Consider the following 20,959-nt stretch of genomic DNA (forward strand, 5'->3'; position numbering starts at 1 on the left):
ACACGGCTGGATTAGACTGTTCCTGAACCACTTCCCCCCGGCCCATGGGCCGCGGGGATTAGGCCGCTGAATTTAATCATCTACACTTGTTAGGTTAACAAGCAAAGTGCAATCATTTTGCATGAGTCGGCCAGAGTGGGCTCCTTTCACGCCGTCCTCCACGGCAGAGCCTCGGACCCGAGTCCCGTACCTGCGGCGGTGGAGCAGGGATTCCGCCTCGTCTAGCTGCACCAACGCGTCGGTCGCGGAGCATTGTCTGCTCACACCTACACATTTCTCAGAAGCCGAATGCTGAGAATAATCCATCAAAGCCTGGAGAAGCGGCCGCCTGGAACACACTGAAAGCTTTAAATCTTTTCCTCTGCAGAATCCATTTAGCACGCCTCTGCCACACTCCGCCAGGGGGGTGCCTGGGTCGGACAGCAGCCGCGTGTGTGTGTGTGTGTGTGTGTGTGTGTGTGTGTGTGTGTGTGTGTGTGTGTGTGTGTGTGTGTGTGCGCGCGCGCGTGTGTGTGTGCGTGTGTGCGTGTGTCTGTGTGTGTGTGCGTGTGTGTGTGTGTGTGTGTGTGTGTGTGTGTGTGTGTGTGTGTGTGTGTGTGTGTGTGTGTGCAGATTGTCCTCTCTCTGGGGCGCCTCTCTGCAGGTTCCCTCCATCCTCATGAGCCAGCATAAGCCTGTTGGACACAGGTTTGAGAGCAGAAGGGGCGTCGCGGAGGGCGAGACACGCTCTCAGCGTCTTCCGGGCCCTTAGATGGAGCAGGATGAGCTTTAATCGGGGATCAGGAGCCGGGGCCCACGGGAGCCGCGGTTACGCCGACTCCACCACACGGTTCAGCGCCGAGGCCTTGGGTTTGAACGATGAGGGGAGCACGTACGAGTCCACAGTTTGAACGGCACCAGAACCTCACGTCAGCGCCGGGGTCCGTCAGAGGTCCCACGCTCTGCGCGGCGCCCGAGCCGCACGCGGCGTTTATTAAATTGCACTGACTTCATCGAGCCGTGGGGTGAAGCTCACATGCTCATTCGCCGTCTATCACCCATCACCTGCTCCGATCAGAGTCGCTGAACTTCCCCCTCACACACACACAGTCTTGCCATCTTGGGGAATGCGACCCCCCCCCCCCCCCTCCCTCCCCGTCACCCACCCCAAGGATTAGCCCCCTGCCCCCGCTCGTCCGCGCACCACCATCCCCTCTCGCCCCATTATCATATTTGATCCACGCTACCCACCACCACACACTTTGGCCTATTCCACCCCCCCCCCCCCCCCCCCCCCCCCCTCCACCCCCACCCCCCCCCCCCCCCCCCTCTCGTGCACCACCAGCGAGGCGTGCCCCCTTTTTCTCCGGCCACTCTCAGGGAGAAGAAGAGGAGGATGAAGAGGCAGCGGCTTTCACGGGGAACAATCTGCCAGGGAGGCGAAGAATGAGCGGGCACTCAATTAAGGACTGCCCATTGAGCCTACGGAGTGAGCCTGAATGCGGGCCCCTCCAAAGGAATGGAGTCTCATGAATAGATTGTGGGCCTTCATGAAATATTAAAGAGTGGAGGGATTTCCCACAATATTTGTACACCTCCCTTTGTGGGGATTTCTCCCTCCATTGAGCCTGAAACTGTTAACACATCCGCTCTGAAGCATGGCCCACAGACTGTGCTAAAGAGCCCCACGGACCGAGCATCAAACACCCCCCCCCCCCCCCTCCCGTCTCCCCCGTCTCCCTGTCTGTCTCCCTCTCTTTGTCTTTCTCCCTCCTTCGTTTTGCCTCTCCGTCTTTCTGCCCGCGAGGGATTACAGCCGTTTTAATGACCACCTGTCCGGGCCCTGACCCGGGCCGTGCCAGGCGGAGCCGGGTCCAACTAGCGGCTGGACTCTGCCGGCCAGCGCCACCCGCACAGGTGCCGAGCGCGAGGCCCTCCGCTCGTTAATCTGTGCCCAGAACCGCTGTCTGTGGGCTCTGGCCTGAATCGGCCCGCTCGTTCGCCTGCATTAAACGCATCCTCATCCTGCCCTTCACCCGCTCTGCCTCGCGCTCCCTCTCCCACCGCGCGCCGGGATCGGGTCGAGTGGCGCTGCTGCGTGGTTAAGTAGGCGGTTAAAGCTGGCATTAGCATCAGAATGGCCACATATTCCTGCCGCGAGTCAACATTAGTTCATATCGGGACCGCGGGTTCGAGGAAAGGGGACAAACTCAGGCTTTTGCTGCAGATGTCAGGTGGACGTGATTCATGGTTCAAGGAGAGTCGCTGGAGCTGAGGAACACACACACTGGTTCTGTGGCATAGTCACATGATCATCACTTACTGGTGCAAAGCTTTATTATTTGTTAGTCCTAATTTGAAGCCATGTCAAGCATCATTTCTATTTGACCTGTCAGCTCGTTATATCTGTCTGTTTTTAATGTGCTATGCTGATTTATAAGTTAACACTAATTGACTGATTGGATTTTTAATGTAATCTGAGAGAAAAGGCCCAATAAGACCCAGTCAAGGGGATTAGCAGACATGTGGTAGCATGAAGCTACTGTCCACTCCAGCAGATCACCAGCTGTGGAGCAAGTTGGGGAGCAGACCCCTCGGTCCGACCGCCATATGCTGGGGTCTGGGTTCCAGGCTGTCAGCGTAGCTCCAGCACATGGGGGCAGTTGGGTTGGGTTGGGCTGGGTTGGGGGGGGGGGGGGGGCACACAGGGAGGACCTGGTGTTCTGGGATGGCGGGGGGGCGCCGCTCCACCAGCATTGTACCAGTGGGACAAGAGCTGAGCAGGACCCAGCAGGAGAGTGGGGGGCCTTTTCTAAAGAGCGATCAACTGGAGCTCCTTTCTCACACCCTGCACCCCCCCCCCCCCCCCCCCCCCCCCCCACACCATCCCATTCCTTCCCATCTCTTTCCTTGGCAGATTGATACACAGGCTGAAATGTGATTTTCTTGTGTCTCTCCTGTGAAACGCCACTCTCCCCCTGCCCACCCACTCATCCCACTAACCTATTCTCCGCTGGATTTAAATCGGGCCACGCCGCTTTGTTTTTCAGTCATCTCGTCCACATCAAAGTCACTCATGAGAGGATGGTAAAAAGGAGGAAGGGGCCAGGGACGAGACAAATCTCCCCACACAATGCTTCTCATTTGAATTCCCCCATATATTGCTGATCACCCTTCTGAATGGTGCCCCTGATGAAGTGTTGTTTTTGTGGTTGCTCACATGAATTCCAAAGACCCCAGGGATACATTTTCCTCTTTTTGTCTTTGACTTCAAAGTTATGTGGAACGGGACGTGTTGGAATGAAGGAACAGGGAGGTCACCAGGTCCAGGGTTGGACGTTGTTTACCAGTGTTACCAGCCTTTTCACCGAGTCAGGGAGTCAGCGTACAGGCCGTCACAAATCACTCTTCAACCACTGGGCTTTTTCGTGGAGCTGAATTTGTGACTTGTGACACGTTTCTACCTGCATTTTACTGTAAAGAAAAACAGTTTATTTTGACAGACCTGTTTTTTCTTTGTGGGACCCGATCATTTAGTTTAACAAATGACCCTCTTACCTCTTTCAGGCTCATTTGATGCTAACATCACTGTAAGGACGACACAGACTTGCTGTTTCGTGTTGAAACACAGGAAAAACTGCTGAGGCCTGTTTAGATACATTGACTAGAATAGAAAATGACTTGGTTAATTACATTCTGATTAGTATTAAAGCTAAAAAGCTGTGATGGTCATTGCTTTCTGTTGTACATAGTTAGCAGATTCAACTTTTTGCTACTAGGGACTTATGGAGTCGTTGTGCAGAGATGAAGGGTGTCTGTCTGCTGCCATCTGCTGCCAGAAAGTGGAACTACACCTGAGGCCCGATGAGCCAATATGAAGCTTCGTGCACAATAAAATATGATATGATACAATTTGGATGAGTTTTGAAAGTATAACGTATTGCAATCAATTTTGCTATTGAGTCATATGTTTATAATGTGACTTCTCCATCATTGCACACACATAAATCAGCATCATTAGTGTTTAATTAATCATTATATACAATTTTTTGTTTATACATAAGTTGGTTATCCACTTAAAACCCAAAACAGATATCGTTATAACTGACAACTACGCTTTAAAAGGTCTTTTTGGTCAACTGCTGATCCCATTTTAGATAATTTGCTTTGGGTGAATGTCATATCATTTATTGCCACAAAGCGGCAGCAGATGCTCACAAATAAACATGCGCTGAACCCACACTGAGTCAAATCAGATACAAAAACATTTTAAAACTGTGAAGAAGACATATACCACAGGAAGTGCCATTCTTTGTTCAGGACAAGGTGTGTTGTGCATGATCTCGATCTACCACGGGAATAAAAGCAACAGACTGTTTTCAGAGCGAGCCATAAAAAACATTTTCATGTGTGAACTTGACACAGGTATTTGGCAGAGTCCTTATCACGCAAACGCGATCTGACCCCAGTCACACACATATAATTCATGCCAACCGACACACGCTCGTTGGGAGTTAGATGGAAATCGATCGGCGTCAGCGGCGTGTCACAGATCACGCTGACGGCGCCGCCTCCTGTTTACCTGGAAGGAGGTGAGAAGAACCGCTTCAAATGAGGTGTGCGAGTGGCGGCGGGTCGGCCTTGAGCGGGTCACCGGGTCGGGCTGCAGCTGTACGAGTGAATCTGTCAGGGAACTGTTTCAGTTAGATGTGGAAGATATCGTTAGACCAAAGCCACTCGGGTGAGGAGTGAAACGTTACGACATGAGTCCAGGCTCCATGACTCAACAACTCGACAAAGCAGGTGCTAAAACATCGTGTCACCTGAGGTACCTGAATGCATCGAGGCTTTTCACCTCATGGGCATTTCTGAAACAAAGACATTGTCAGCATGCGATCTGTCATTGAGGAATCCCTGCTGACTTTATCTTGGCACAGATCTTATTTTGGCAATTGACAGCTGAGTACAACAATGTTATTTTTACCTCAGAGCTCACCGTGTACTAGGAAGCAGGAATCCGTCCAGCTACTGCAGGTTTCCTACAGCTATTACGGGGGATAATTCATAGGAAAGCTTACACGGTGGATGGCGCCCGTTGTCAGATCAACCATGTGTTTGTACACGTCGAGGATCTGACAACACGACGACCGCCCTCACGGCGGTGCGTTGTCTGTGAGTGTGAAAACATCACTTCAGGCAGACTGAGCAAACAACCGAAGGAGAGGTGCATTCTGGGAGGAGTCGCGGGTCAGCTGCGTGTGAACTGAAGGAGGAACTCGAGTGTCTCAGAAAGGAGCCACACCTTCGTCACGCGTGTTCACGCACTGACCCGTTTCCTCAGTGTTCATGTTAGGTTACGTGTAAAATGTGGGGGAGTTGCTTTGACCCTGATGTTGACCTTTGCCCAGGTTGCGCAACCATTCTACCAGGTGAAGCACGTTGTTATGGTCTGTCACTAATAGAAGGAGGCCTGGCTGCCTGTAATCCACACACTGGGTCTGGGAGTCTGGGAGTGGTGCCTGAAATGACTATGTCGGCTGTGGTCGGCTCCGTCTGCTCCTTTCATCACCGATCGCAGCTTTGCAGGTGCCCTGTTGGTGAGAGGCGTTCAGGGTTCATCCACGCTCACCCCTCCAGGGTTTAACCGCGCATTTAGAGACTTACTGTAAGCATCACGTTGCTGTAGTACAACAGTAAATAGGACATATCCAGTTATTTTGCATCAGCTACAAAGACAGAAATCCACGGAGCGATCTCATAAAACCTCAAAAGTGGGAAAATATCTGCGCCTCGGCATCACTCGTCTCGTTAATCAATATCATGGTGTCCTATAGTCAACTGACACACACCTGTCAGCGGGAGGAGAGCCACGTGATCTGTTAAGAGCAGTTAAGGTTCTGGACTAGTGCAGCTGTGCAGCCACCATTTATGCATAAAAGGTATTTGCGGTATGAGTCCCTGATTGTAGCAGGTAGATGTGTTTTCTTCTCAGCGCTCGTCCAGTCGCCGTGGTAACGGGCCAAAAGTCAGCTCAGCATTCTGCAAAGTGAAACGTCAAGTCAGTCCAATACATTAGCAGCGAACTAAGAATCATAAGATCGTGACATGTGATACCGTTTATATAATAGTGGAGCAGGAAGTTTGAAAATATTGAACACAATTGCTTCAAAAATTTCACCGTTGTGGGATTAATAAAGTCGTATCCAAAACTCTGCAGCACATAAGTCAATATACTGAGTCACCATCTCTGCCTGAAAAGAGTGAAGACCTTCTGTTGATTCAAGAAACATTGATGTTTGTTATGTGAACTTATTTATGGTGACCAAGATCTGTTTAAATGCTAGTATTTATATTATGCGATTATGAAAGTTTTGCCTGAGGTTGAAAGGTTGTAATCAGCGACTGGTGAATCTTCAATTTTTCTTTAAATATTGTTCAATTTCTAGTTTAGGGAAAAATAATCAGATAAATCATAAAAACACTGGACGATACATGAACGAAGCTGCTTTGTGACAGGTTTACCTCTGTTAATTATTACTTTTAACTACAAGTCTCTGTTCACAAATGTGCCGTGAAAAGGTGCTAAAGAAGCCGCTGAGCTTAAAACCCTTCTAACTCTGAGGGTGTCTGAGGGCTCCGACTCTTTTTGGCAGTTTGGCTGCATTCTTCCTTAGTCTCAGACAGCATTAACGACACAGATTGTGTTTAGGCCGGCGCCTGGCTTCACTCGCATGACATCTCGAGGTAAATCTAGCCTTCAAAGGACAGAGGCTTCCCAGTTTCCTTCTGCCAGTTTTATTAATTAAGTCCAAAAACTGAGGAATCAGAGCAAAAGAGTCAAAGAGGCGCCAGTTAATCATAATTAAAGTGTGTGGAGTCATAATAGACTCCAGGGTCAAAAATATTATGTTAAACGAGATCATGTTTCACTGCTCACCTGGGCTTCATAATAAATAGCATCATTTTTATTATCATGAAATTAAACTGTCTTATATGAAGATGTACAGAGCGTTTCTGTCAATGTTTTCTGCTCTGCAACAGACTTTTAACTTTCAATGCATGTTGGGAAGTGCAGGGTTGATAATATCCAGTCCTCGAGTCGTCCTGCAGCTGCTCGTCCACTCCTTGCTCAACTTTGGAGACCTGGAGTTTCTCCACGGCCGAGGGAGACAGACAGTCTGGTGAGAGCAGGTGATCATTATCTGCCCTCCTCGGCGGACAGACAGACCTGCTGTTCATGCCTCACTGCATGTGGGTGGCGTGCTGGGCTGCGATACCTGCAAGTGCTGGAAATACCCATCACGTGGTTTGGATTTTAAACAGGAGGCAAAAAAAAACCCCGTGTGTCCTCAGGTCCAAATCGGACGCCGTGCATTCATTTATACGGAGCACAAACCTATTTAAACACAACCGGCTGCACACAGGTTTATTTTCTAATTCATAATATATTGTAAGAACAAAGACTGTAAACTGAACGTAGTTGTTCAGTGGTTTGCGTCGCAAGCACTGTAAAGTGTTTGCACTTTCATCTGCACCTGCTGCAAATGACTTGAGACGCAAAATTAAACAAACCGACAGAGACATCGGTCGGTGTTTGATCCTCTCACTCCAAAGTGATGGCTTATTTTATTCAGACACAAGGTTACATCCGTGTCATCCTAAACAGACATCACACCGATCCCACTACAGTGTGAGAAAGTCGGCGAGATGAAAGGGCGACGCTCGGCACCTGTGGGCGGAGCCTCCGCACCTGCGCGCTCGCGGCGCTGCCCCGCTCAGTGCGTGCAGCTCTCGGACCCCGCAGGACGCACGAGCGCAGCCATGGACGCAGCGGAGAACGCAGAGGTGCAGCTCCTGGACATCAGCTCCAACTCGGCCCCGTCTGAGGCCAAAGGTGGGAAAGAGGAGCCGGAGAAGCCGCCGTATTCCTACGTGGCTCTCATCGCCATGGCCATCAAAGACAGCCCCGACCGGAGGCAGACTCTGAGCGGAATTTACGACTACATCATCTCCAAGTTTCCCTACTATGAGAAGAACAAGAAAGGCTGGCAGAACAGCATAAGGCACAACCTGTCCCTCAACGAATGCTTCGTTAAAGTGCCCAGAGACGGCGCCGGGGACCGCAAGGGGAACTTCTGGATGCTGGACCCCACGTTTGACGACATGTTCGAGAAGGGCAACTACCGGCGCCGGAGGCGGATCCGCAGGCCCTACCGGCTACCCGGGCCCTACCTGAGCGGGACCCCCGTGGAGTTCGGCGAGGCGTTCTACCTGCAGCCCTACGTGGGCGGCACGTGGAGCCTGTGTCCGCCCGGGGCGTCTCAGCCGAGCGGATACGCGTCGCCCCCGGTGAGGAGCGTGTCCCCCGGCGTCCCCGTCAGCCCCTACTGCCCCCCCGCCCACTTCCACCACGCTCCCTACGGCGCCTACCACCGCCACCCGCCCGTCCTGGTCCCTCACAACGGGTTCACGTACGGCGGGGTGACCCAGCCGCTGAGCCCCGAGGGCGGCACCGCGTCCGTGCCGTGCGGCTACCAACAGCTCACGTCGTACGCGCGGCAGGCGGGAGCGCAGCTCGGGCTGTCGTTCGATGAGTAGGTTCGCACGTTCCCACCAGCAGCCGGTGCAAGGACTCATCGTTGATGTGTTAAACCATTTCAGTCCGGCTGACATTTGTTGGGTAACGTTATAGTTTGGCAGTTTAACAAAGACGTTAATTGGTTGACTGTTAGTCAAATCGTGAACACGCTTCCCGTTCCCAAAGCACCAGGTAACAGTTTTGAACGCCAATGGGTTACTGTGATTAGCCAATCAATTTAAGTCTCAGACTTTGTTTATACATTTTTGTTGGAGAATTATTTGACAATTTATGTAAATTTTGTGTTTGTTGTTTTTCTTATTTTCAAAAATTTTATATGTTTTAATAAGACTTACGTTTGTAACAAATTCTATTTATTTCACTTCTATGGTTTTATTAAATACTTCGAGCTGCTATGCAACAGTTTGTGACTTTAAAGCACTGATCAGTTTTCTTCGATTATGAATGTTTCCTTGACGTAATATGCATAATGTTTGTTAGAATAAAATGTTATTTTTTGCATTTTATTGTCTCATTTCTTATTCTTTACCATTTCATGACTGAAAAGAAAACAATAATATTATAGTAATATTAAATACAAAAGCGAAATCAGCATGTGTTTTGAGGTAGTTAATTATTAAGGATACTGTATTTACATTTATACTTTATATGAGTGTGCCTGCAGATGCTACACTTTAATAATTCGGAATTTCATGGCAGTAATATACTGTTTTATCCATTGGTAACTTACAGATAAAATTAATAAAATGTTATACTTTAAGACGAACGTGAACCATACAGGGCTGCATGGTGATTTTTCCCATTCTGCCAATAGCACCTTAATGCAGCATTAACCCTCCCCTCCCTCGTTGCAACACTGTTATACTTCCCCAAGACTATATTGCGTATTAGTCAAAAATTTGTGAATGAATCTACCGCACAAATTACTACAGTTTTTTTTCACATGTCTAAATCTTTTGTGGCAAATAACTGAATCCTACAATTGGCTAAAAATATAACTAGGAACGTAATTACGTGTTTCCGTTTCCCGTTACGGGGCGTGTAAAAAAGAGTATTTGCCGCGTGCGCTTTGCGCCGTGTTTTCTAAAACATTTACAACACTAAAGTTTATTCTTTATGTTTTTCTAACTCAATTTATGCAACTGTATTTCGATGAAAATGGAGGCGTTTAATCAACTAGTAGTGGAATATCCAGAATTAATGTACGGTGGAGCAGGAGTAACGGCGTTTGTCGCCGGTGGAGCGCTTATATACAAAATTGCTACCAGGTAAAGAGGAATTCACTTTGTTTTAGCATTAGCTTGATTTACGTCAACCTTAACACAACATGTTGCCTGCACAGCTTCCACTGGGCAGTCGCGCCAGGGAATTACTGTTTAGAGTAAATGTTTTGCGATACATGTGTTATTTCGCGCTAGCGTCGGCGCTAACTGTGTGTTAGCCGTGATGCTAACATGGGTTTGTTGCATTAGCTGGACACGGTGTAAACTACTTACTTTCCACTTGCCAGAATGTGAATTACCAAAACACCGGAAACTTATTACCCAAACTCACGGAGCCAATCGGCTATAACCTAGTCAGGCTTCGAGAAACAATGCGACAGTGTTGTTTTTATCTGTTTCGAGGACTGTTCTTTCCACCAAACTGCAAGAAAACCCCTTAGAAATGTATGAGGATGGTTGATTAAGCATGTTCTGATGTGTCACGTTAAGAACTTGTGTTCTGTTTGCAGGAAGAAGCCAAGCCACGTAACCGTGAACTGCTGGTTCTGCAATGACAACACCGTGGTGCCCTATGGAAACAGGAACTGCTGGGACTGTCCTAAATGTGACCAATACAATGGCTTCCAGGAGGTGAATTGTAATAACTTGGCAAACTGCAATGTATTGGATTGGATTAATTCCTAAGTTGTAATGCTCTTCTTTACTTCTCATGGTTAATTATGTTTTTAGAATGGTGATTATAATAAGATCATCCCAGCTCAGCACAAAGCGCATCTAAACCACGGTGTATCTGGAAATCTTCTCTCATCTGAGACACCCAAGACACAACAATGGGTCAACTGCCAGATGCTGCTATGCAGGAAGTGCAATAACAACCAGTCTGCAAAGATCAAGCAGCTGGCCTCATTTATCCCGAGAGATGACGTATGTACAGTCTTCTTTATCTGGTAGAGCACTAGATATTCACGCTGACAAAACCTTATCCAAACAATAGTGAAAACTCGCCCAAGTACTAGTCCTATATACACATTTACGTGTTGAATGTCACATGCTATCAAAAAAGCTCCCATAACTGCCATGGAGGTTTAAATGATAAAGATGGCCTGATTGCACATATACGAGTGACAAACCCATGTCATTTATTGTTTTAATGTTACAGCACCTTCTGTTAACCTAATTCTTGGGGCAGGTGCAATCCAATACTTTAGTATGGACTCACTTTTCATTTCCTTTTCATAACTTTTGCACTTTCCCTGCTGGCATTGTTTAGCATTTTAGTAAAAAATTTTGTTGTTTACTTAGTGACGGTAAAAGTTTGGTTGAGCAAGACAAAAGCAATGTTTGTGTAATTCATAGTTTAAGTTTTTATTATGATTTGTTTGTATTGTAGGAGAATTATGATGAAGAAATTGAAGCCTACAAGTACCATTTGGAGCAGACCTACAAGTTATGCAAGCCATGTCAAACAGCAGTGGAGTACTACATTAAATATCAGAACCGCCAGCTGCGTACTGTGCTCTTAAACCATCAGCTTCGACGTACTAGAGACTCTGTAAACAGCTTTGTGAAGGTAAGCTCATTAAAAAGGCAGGCACTTAAATGAAGTTCCCAGCATTGGGAATTTCTGACAATATCCAGTTAGTTTGTTTAGTGCTGCCTTTACATCCCATTACAGTAGAGTTAAAATATCGGTCTGCTTTTCTGAATTGTGTAACTATACAAAATAAATTTTAACCCTGCTGTAATTTTGCAATGTTTGGTGTAAAAATGTTGTGTTTTACATGTAAAGATTTTCTCTCTCCTCCAGAGCTCCAGTTCTGTCTCATCTCCGGTGGGGGTCATACTTTTACGAGTCCTTGCCTTCCTGATTTGTGCTTTCCTAGTTGCTACCTTGTTCTCTGAATTCCTGGACCTGCCTGCTACTATTGGTGTCACTTATCCAAAACCTAAACTCTACAATGAATCCACTCTCAAAAACGAAAGTAGCACTGATGCTCCTGTATGGCAGGATCTGCTGAATCTGCTCCCAGACAAGGCCATAGAAAATGCCAAACTGGTGTGGCAGCACGGAAGAGCCAACCAGTTGGCTGTAGTCTCTGTTGGCCTGTTGACTTGTCTCACTGCTATCTTTCTAGCAGGACCTGGAAGGTAAGCAGTCGCCACTCTTCCTATTTGTCTTGGGAAGGTTACCAGACAATGTCATTAAGACGAACTCAATTCCATGTTTGTTGCCTGTTTCAGATTGAGGAGAATTGATGCTATGGCCTCTGTCCTGTGGTTTGTCATCTTTTGCCTCTACCTGGCTGAGAGCAACTTAACGGGTGCTTCAGGCTGGATGGACACAGCCAAGAACAGCACCATCTCTCTCTGTTGCCTAGTCAGCTTTGCCGCTGCTGTTGCAACCCACAAACTACCAAGTCTACGAAGAGGCAAATATCGAAGGTCAGAATCTGAGTAATGTTCAAATTGTGCTGTGTGCAAAACTTGAATAGGCTCCTTCAGTGTGAGTTCCGCTTTTTTTTTTTTTTTTTTTTTTTTTTTTTTTTTTTTTTAAGAATCGGATTATTACACATTATTCTGTAACCCGTGTTAACAGTTTCCTTTATTTATCCAGCTCCTTCATAGAACCGTTACTTTTACTCTTCTTCTGCTTTGTGTGAGTGATTGTCCTGATTAACATTTGATTGCCAAACTTAAAGCACCGATTTGTGGACAAGTCTTGAGAGGAAAGAGTTGGTTTAGTCAAAATCTCACCTTTGAGCACTTGTATGAGGCCTGTATACACTCATGCCTTTACCTGTACAGTCTAATTTACTCCAATACAGCCTCTCTGTCATTAAGGCATTAAGGCAGTATGATTCCAAAATAATTATAACTAATGTGTCACGGACTGTACTTTTCTAACACCCACATACCAAGCCAGTACAAAACTTCATCAGACTGTAGTTTCCGATTGATCACATCTCCTGTTTTGCCTTGTTTCTACAATTCATGAACAAATAATGTCCTTGTGTTGTGAATGAATATCAGTCTTTTTAGATTGAATGTCTGTAGTTTATCACTGAAAGTGTCAGATCTTGTTTTATGGGACTCAATATTTTATCCGTGTCTTTTATTAGTGCCTGCATAACAGTTTAATATGTTAATTGTTGCGGTGCCAAAGGCTGATGCCTAAATCAGTGCACCTAAGTAATTATCAGGCAGGTAGTGAATACATTTGTTTCACATTATCGTGGTAATTTAGCGGCGTCTTTTTCTGTGCCAGTAAATTTGAAGACTGTCAAAACTGGAGGCGTTAAGCAAGTTCTCCGCTCATTGCAAGAGAATAGACAAGTGATGAAAGTTGGATGTGGAATGTAATTGTTATCGCGTATGGTTCATGGAATATAAACTACAAATTGGATTATTTCTTTATCTTGATTTAAGTGGTAGGTTGTTGGAAAAAGGTTGTGTGGTTTAAATGTTTGATAACTACATATTGCTACTTTTTATTAGCACACAGCTAATCATTTTCCAATAATTCCAACATTTTAGCATTATATGTTAAAACACTGAGGGATTTGTTTCACATGCTAATATTTTGACTATTCGTCATTTATTTCCATTAACGTTATTGCTTTGAAATGTGAAAAGGTTAAGGAGATATCTGACTATAATGTAAGCTGTTATCCAAGCTAATAGCTGTAAGATTATTGTACTTATTGAATAGAGTTCTGCAGCAGTTCTATTGTGGATGGATTTATGTTCTCAAGCCAGCACCTTTGGTGCAGTATTTTAAAGCTTTGAATTATGAGGTTTTGCAACAAACATGCAGAATTATAGTTGCAGGTTATGGGATCCGACTTTTGCAATATCATATAGACTATAATAACACAGACAGACAGGACCTAGAGTTGGTGCATTTTAATGCTTTAAATCCATCCTAAAATACATGATTTTTAAGATTTTTAATCTGTGTGTGTGTGTGTGTGTGTGTGTGTGTGTGTGTGTGTGTGTGTGTGTGTGTGTGTGTGTGTGTGTGTGTGTGTGTGTGTGTGTGTGTGTGTGTGTGTGTGTGCGCGCACAGCTTGGGTTGTTAGGACTCAGTAGTAGTATTTTTACCTATAAGGTACAGACTAAATGTATTATTTGCCAAACTTTTCCACTGCACGTTTCATATTCTGTCATATGCCTAACATCCAGCCTGATGAATGGCTGTTTCAGCTTTGTTTTTGAAGACGTTTTATATCTACCTGAACCTGTATTAGTGGAAAGCATTTAGCACTGGTAGCCATGGTGTGCAACCACATTTTGTGGTGTTTTAACGGTTATCGTACTAGAAGAATTACTTACTGAGCTGTGAATATTTACCAGTATGTTTGTACTGCCCTGTAGTATTATTATTATTATTATTATTATAGTAACAAAGTGTGTAGCTTAAATGTGATTTCCGTAGTTAAATGTGGTAACTAGTTGTGTGTTGTTGAAGCATTAGTGAACACTACACTTAAATATACTACCTAAATTTTAAGAAACCCTAACTGCAAGTCTTGATACTCTATTTATGCTATTTATATAATATAATATAATCAGTTTGATCAGTTACTTTGTATTTACTTTTATTTTGTAGAAGCACAAGTTACGCTCTGAACATGCAGAAAAACGTTGTTTGTGTGTGAACATGCTGAACTCGTGTGTCTTACCTTTCATGTCTGGCTCCAGTATGAAGCTTTTGTGTGCGTGCTGTACATGGAATGCAATAAACAATTCATGAAAGGATATGTCTTCTGTTTTGTTTTTAATCAGCGGGAGGACTCTTGTATCTGCCACTGATAGAGAGCACTTTGACTGAGATTTTTTGTTCTATCAGCTGTCTCACCAGTAGATTGGAGCTGAATGGTAGAAAACTTGTGTACTTCAGCTTTAGTAGATGGTTTTGTGTATTTGAACAGGTGAATTTTAGGAGAAGCATCTTCCACACTGCATTCTCACTTGCTTTAATCCTCTTTCAGCATCTTTTTTCCTGTGCTGTTCTTTCTCCTAGTACTTAAAACATTTTGTTATATTTTTGTAGATCACTACGTTGCCCATGTGTTGCAGGTACCTTGCAGCCAGCTCTGCTGTCCCCTCTTTCACCCGCCAGCCCCATTTGCCGTGTCCTGACGTGATGGACTCCTTCGTCCCCACTCTGCCCCCCAACCTCTCCAAGCTCCTCAACCACCAAAACAATCCCCGCAAGTGCAGTGATTCTCCGTCGTCGCTGCCCGGGCGCCTCAGCAGAGCCCTCTCTCTCGGCACCATGCCTTCTTTCAAAAGGGCAGGTAATGTATAAATACTGGATTCCATTATCACTGTAGTGTCATCAAGCAGCGGTTCACCACCTCTGCTTGTTGCTCTTGCGTCGCTTACAGTAGCTGCTGACATGTTGGATCTTGACTGGCTTCTTGCAGTGTAATACTTCGCTAACAGATAACAGAGTCATAATTGATGATGTGCCCGGTTTTTAGTTTGTCTTGTGCTCGACATGGTTTCGCTTCCTAACATGGGACAGGTTCTCCATAAAGGGGTCTGAATGAGTGGTGTTTTTGTAGAAATGGTTCAGGAACTGAGGACTGTTGTACTTTGTCTCCTCACAGAAGAAAGCCATTACTGACTTAATATATTGTAGAATTACAGTTAAAACATATTGTCCACACCCAGCAAGATTTTTGAAGCTGTTTTGTAGAATGATTAAACTTGCACCAATGCGTCACTGGCATATGTGATGGACATGAATTCATAATTGTTTAATTGCAGCCCTAGTTGTATTTACCTTTTCAGCCACTAGATGGCAAAAGAAACATCTAAATAATTCATGTGGTATTGGCTTAGATGTGTTTCATATTTGTTTTTCAGACTCTGGTTGTCTGTTTAGTGGAAGTAGACCAGCGTCCCTGTACAAAGACTCACCACCCTCAGGTATCACTCAAGTCTGTACAAGTTCAACAAACAGGTTATCAGGTCCATTATCAGTTAGATTTGCTCACACTCTTTATTTTTGATACAGACTATTTTTCCCTGAAGTCGGGCAGTTGTCACTCAAGCCCGAGCCCATCTCCACCTCCTTCAGTAGCTGGGTCAGGTACGTCCAGTTCTGGTTCTGCCAGACAACGCCGTCCCCTCATCAGCCCTGCTCGCCTCAACATCTGCAGCCAGAGGGTCCAGCTTTTCTCCACAGCGCCTGAATTCAAGCTGTCGCCCCCCTCCGTGTCTCTGCTGTATTCCACTGTTGCATCGGCATCTCCTAGTTACAGCGGCTGCGTTTCACCCAACGCTTCACCCTTCCAAAGCCAGAATGGTGAGTTTATCCCAAGTTAATGTGTAAAGTAATTGTAATGTTACGTACTATTGCTGTTACAGCCACCAAACCACAGTTTGCCCTTTTAACAGCCGTTCTGTTTTTTAGACTTGAATTTAATCGACGGTAGTGAGATTGACAGGGAAGAGCAGAGTGAGAGAGGCAGCTCGTCTGCGTCCTCTGCTTGTCTGGTTGGTACTACAACACAGGGGCTGGACAGCCCCCCTCCTAAAAAAGGTAAAGTATGATTTAAAAACTCACGGCCAGTGATGTGAATTACAACCTCTAAATATACTTAACGTCCACATATAATGTATTTTAACAGAATGCATATTTGCATATATGACTTTATATTTGTATTTAGTAATGATTCCCATAGAATTGATTTGCCTTTCACGTTGCACCTCCAGGATTTATGAAGCAGTTCATCCTACCAGGACTTTTATTAGCAAGCCTGACTGGCAACATGCTGTTTGTCAGCCTCTGTATGTACCACTACTGGACATGAACTGTACATGGGTCTGTTCTAGTAACCTGCACAGAGTACTCAGACTCTGATCATTGGGCAGTCTGTTTGTGTCTGTCGTCCAGAAAGTCCAGGACCATAACTTATTTGGTGGTGCTTCCTCAAAATGCAGACGCCAGCTGGCAACTGTTCAAAATGTACCTGCCATTTGATTGGAGGTGCATGAAAACTGTGGGCTGCAATCGCATAGTAACTCTAGACATACTGTATGTGGTTCATGACTGCTTAAAAATGTTTTGGCCGTTTTTAATCTGGCCTCGTTTTGTCTTTTGAACTATCCCTGCGTTGGCCACATTAATACAGATGCATGCGAAAATGATTTAAACATTAATTCTTGCACCGATGGCTTTGAAAAAACGTGCAATAAACATTGTCTGTTGAGTCTGCGCTGCTCAGAAATCATCATAGTTCGGTCGTGTGGTAGCAGAGGGCGTGCATCACATGAACAAAAGATGGTCGCCAATAACAACGGAGATAAAGAAAAGTGTGTTGAGGGGATAAACCTCCACAGAAGATATGGTGATAAATCTCCACAGCATCAGTACAACAGATCAGTAAAATAGATTCATTTTCTACGCTGGACATTAAACCCACAGTATATAGTGGCAGTTTTTGAAATTATGTACCTATTTTCCACTTTCATGTTGTCATATTTTCACACGACTGGTTATTGCGGTTTCCTTTCTACATATGCTCACCTATGAAAAAGTGGTGCATCAAATCTCGTTATCTTTGCTGTACAGTTCAGTTTACAGTCGTCATTTTTGAACTCATGGTTCACGTCCTGCCGAAGCGATGCGTGTTTTAATCCAGATATGGTTAGACATAATATTCTGCTGATAGGCTAGTTTGCTAGGGGTCGATCTCCTCAGGACCAGTGCAATATAAAAAAAAAATCTTAATGTTGACATACTTGATAAATGTATGTAAAAGGCAGGTTCAAGTAAAACACTTCAGGCACAATGTTTCTCACTTTGGACTTTATATTGGACTCGTTTGTGTACTTGTTATATTTTGTGTTTGTTGTATTCCTAATATGTGATGTGCACTTGTTACGTTTGATGTTTGATTGTAGTGTGTAAGTTGGGCATAAAATGTAAAGTGTGTGCAAATCAGCTTGTGAATCACATAAATTGCTTGTTTGACTGTTAATTTTATTATGTTTTGCAGTGATGCCTAGTTGAGGCTGTGTGGGATGTTAGAGGAATGTAACTATTAGATTAGGTGGTTTAGGGTAGTGTGTGGTTGTTTTTGAGTGCAGTTATGAATTACTTTTTTTTTTTAATTTTCTCAATATAAATGTAACTCATTTAAAATTAAGTTCCAGAGAAATTTGCTACTGATAAGAATCTGAATTAATTAATTCTTTGGAAGTCTGTTTTAAGTTGCGGAGGCTTTTCAGCTTTGTGGTGTGTGCTAAATTATTGTAATGTTTTCCTGCTGCTGTGCTAAATTCTCCTGAATGTATTTATTTTTGTTAGTTTATATTTTTATCACATGACTCTTTTGAAAAGAAGAATTGATCTGTAATTCTGTCACCAGTAGTTTGAAGGGGTAATGGTCCACTATGTCCTGCGACACAACTGCCGTTTTTTTCTGTGATTGTATTGAACATCTCGACTCCAGTTTGCTTCATCTGGACCAATACTTTTTGAATAAAGTTCTTTTGTTTTACTCTTCTGTCGCTTAATGTACCAAAACCTGTTTTGTGTCGCCACCTAGTGGCCAAAGTGGTGACATCCATAAGCAATAAAAATGAGTGTAGCAGTTCTCTTGAACTGTTCTTGCACATTAAATCGGAATAGCTAAACACGTTAAGGTTCCTTACCCTAGAACTGAATGATTCCTACAAAGCTACAGAGGTTATAAAACATCACCTGCAAAACCTATTGAGCTATGGCGCTGCAGACTCCATCCTGGAGTCAAAGATAAAGGTGTGTGTTTGTGCGTGTGCTGCAAACAAATTATCAGGATGTTTTTGGTGCCATTCACTTACCAAGGAAATGATAGAGATCAAGGCAGCAAACCCTAGACATAAATGTCGTGAAAGTGAAAAAGACACGTCTAGAGGGATCTAGTCTACTTGAAGTTACTTAACTTCAGCATCACTGAAAACCTGTGGGTTAACCTTAACACACACTGCAGCCTAAAAATAACAGCCTGAACATGCAGGAAGAGAAGGTGAAAGCGCTGAGTCTTCACAGAAAGTGTTTTCAGGCTGTTAGAATAAGGAGGGTGCTTTGGTGAAGATTCACTGGGTTCTGCAAACTTCTGCCTGCATTTTAGTTGAACCAATATGAGGTGTTTGTAGCAGAGGATATATATTTGCTTTATGAACTCACATTTATTGGTCCAATATTACTGATGAGATTACCAGCTTTACAGTTTTTGTACAGCTTGGAAGTGAGTTTTTGCTATGAGTTGATTGTTAATATGTACAAAACAAGTGTTGTATTGTTGTACAAAACACAGAACTGTCAATTTAGTCTCCTTCAGAAAAGCAAAGTCATTTATCTCTTTAACGTGATGACTTAGTGGTAACGGTGCTGTGTTCACTCATGGTTTTCATTATTGTTATGTTATTATTATATATTGTCTGTCATCTTAAAGTATTGGTCTTCAACTCATTAACTGTATTATTAATCAACAAATGTGCTGCTTAGGTCGTAGTCTATAGCTTCCTGCGAACACCACTCCATCAGGTATCACTCCTCTTATACTTTATTCTATCCACTGACAAGCAGATTCCGTTTCCTCAAGCCAGGACTCATTCTTAAACTCTTTAAGATCTTTAGGAGCATTAAATTAAAACAAGTAAGACATTAGCGAATGGAAGAGTTAAACTAAATGTGTCCACGGGTTAACAAAATACAGCAATCAGCACCTCTTTAGTTGACAATATGTCTAACAACATTACAATCTAACCTTTGCGTACGGACGCTTGTGATAAACATTTGGCCTTCTTTAGAATTTCTCGGCAGTGACAACACCCCTGCATCACACAAACACAAACAGCAAGAGAGATAGGAGCCGCAAAAGTGCAGTGAAACGTTAAAGTCCAGGAAGTTGCAGTCCTTCTCTTCACAGAACTGGAAACGGACAGTAAACTCAAACTATTAACGTGTGAACTCTAATTAAGATGAGTCCATTTGGTTTTTAAGTGCGGTGCCGTTGTTGTCCTGCAGTGACAGGTTCACAGTTTCAGTGAAGACTGTTTTTTTTCCAGTCAAAATGTCAGATGTACAGTAATTACAGTAAGAGCTGGCGTTTCACAGCACAATAGCTTTAACCCGTGCAGTAGAACGTCTGGGTTCACACATAAACGCTTCATCTCTGCACCTTGTTTACTGTCAGTTTGCTGTCGGAGTTTTTTTCTGGCTCACGGTTGAAAATAGTTCAGCGCGAGTGTTTTGGGGGCGGGAGAGGCGGGTTCGTACAGTCTGCAGCTCAGGCCAAGAGTTTCTCTTCTGCACAATGACTTCCTGTTTTCACCAGCTGGTCTGAGGTACACACACGCACACACACACATGAACTGAGTCTGTTCAGTAGCCTCTAAGACATTGTTTAACAGGAAACTGTAGTTGTCAGAGCTTCAGCACCGGCCTGCCAAGACCTGAGAGGTTTTAGAGTACAATAGCAAACGCCTGCAGATGGAGCCGACACAAGCATGATTCTGACTTACACCTAGAACATAGTCTTGGTGAAAAATCAAGTAAACACCTGCAATGTGCGCATGACACGGGTTGTGAGGACATTATAATACTGTGAATGTGGGCCCCTGCGTTTCCCCTTTCTGAACACTACTACTGTGGTTTATGTTCCACTTCTGTGAGAGTGGTGTCATTGTTCACCGCCTGCTGCAAAACCAGTATCGTCACAGGTCTGTTACACCGTGGAACTGTGAAAAGGGAAGGTTTCCCATTGAAGCGTTTCCGTTAAATAAACTGTTCAAATAAATTAAAGCTTGTGTAAAAAACATTACATTTGTCACAAATTGTACATTAAGCATTGCAGCATACTGTATTTATAGGATTGTTTGCAATAACAATGGCAATGCAGCCTAAGTCTCATTCTGGCCATTTTCTCTTATAAAAATACGAAGATTCATTCCCGATAGGTCAGAACTGTAAGACATTACCTCACTTACAAGAATTTGGAAAAGTAGCAGTCGCTTCTGGTCTATTTGGGGTGACAATGTGGTCAAAGTGTGCAATGGGGAAGGAAGAAATGAAACAAAAAAGAAACTGCTGACCATATTTTATAATCTTCTGACTCGTGTGGAGCATTGAAGGTTCTCACCCTTCTGTGAGAGCGGA

General features: G+C 44.4%; 2 protein-coding genes and 1 long non-coding RNA gene across 4 annotated transcripts; 2 read left to right on the top strand and 1 right to left on the bottom strand.

The window, feature by feature from the left end:
* Positions 1–2,843: 2,843 nt before the first annotated feature.
* LOC129604341 (uncharacterized) lies at positions 2,844–6,188 on the bottom strand. Its single transcript, XR_008695139.1, has 3 exons — positions 4,562–6,188; positions 3,538–4,327; positions 2,844–3,453 (listed from the first exon to the last, which is right to left on the bottom strand). It is a non-coding gene; the product is annotated as an uncharacterized LOC129604341 (long non-coding RNA).
* Positions 6,189–7,364: 1,176 nt separating this feature from the next.
* foxl2l (forkhead box L2-like) lies at positions 7,365–9,082 on the top strand. Its single transcript, XM_029156558.3, has one exon. It carries the CDS (start codon positions 7,687–7,689, stop codon positions 8,575–8,577), a length of 891 nt encoding a protein of 296 aa, XP_029012391.2. The 5' UTR covers positions 7,365–7,686; the 3' UTR covers positions 8,578–9,082.
* Positions 9,083–9,592: 510 nt separating this feature from the next.
* On the top strand, positions 9,593–18,317 carry tmem201 (transmembrane protein 201). Of its 2 annotated transcripts, XM_029155966.3 has the most exons (11): positions 9,593–9,846; positions 10,311–10,431; positions 10,531–10,725; positions 11,192–11,371; positions 11,609–11,949; positions 12,043–12,243; positions 14,881–15,101; positions 15,676–15,738; positions 15,827–16,117; positions 16,226–16,354; positions 16,528–18,317. In XM_029155966.3, exons 1-11 carry the CDS (start codon positions 9,731–9,733, stop codon positions 16,623–16,625), a joined length of 1,956 nt encoding a protein of 651 aa, XP_029011799.1. In that variant the 5' UTR covers positions 9,593–9,730; the 3' UTR covers positions 16,626–18,317. The 2 variants fall into 2 exon arrangements, with proteins under 2 accessions (XP_029011799.1, XP_055366150.1); XM_055510175.1 differs by lacking the exons at positions 15,676–15,738; positions 15,827–16,117; positions 16,226–16,354; positions 16,528–18,317 and having other exon boundaries at positions 14,855–15,095.
* The last annotated feature ends 2,642 nt before the right edge of the window (positions 18,318–20,959 follow it).

This window comes from Betta splendens, chromosome 7 (assembly GCF_900634795.4).
Source record: "Betta splendens chromosome 7, fBetSpl5.4, whole genome shotgun sequence".
Lineage (NCBI taxonomy): Eukaryota > Metazoa > Chordata > Actinopteri > Anabantiformes > Osphronemidae > Betta > Betta splendens.

What these genes read in the sequence shown, in the direction of transcription:
- tmem201 (XM_029155966.3), top strand. Translation starts at nt 9,731, where the DNA reads ATGAAAATGGAGGCGTTTAATCAACTAGTAGTGGAATATCCAGAATTA. An exon ending in CTGTAAACAGCTTTGTGAAG is followed by an intron (nt 11,372 to 11,608) that starts GTAAGCTCATTA and finishes TCTCTCCTCCAG; the next exon opens with AGCTCCAGTTCTGTCTCATC. An exon ending in TTTCTAGCAGGACCTGGAAG is followed by an intron (nt 11,950 to 12,042) that starts GTAAGCAGTCGC and finishes TGCCTGTTTCAG; the next exon opens with ATTGAGGAGAATTGATGCTA.
- foxl2l (XM_029156558.3), top strand. Translation starts at nt 7,687, where the DNA reads ATGAAAGGGCGACGCTCGGCACCTGTGGGCGGAGCCTCCGCACCTGCG.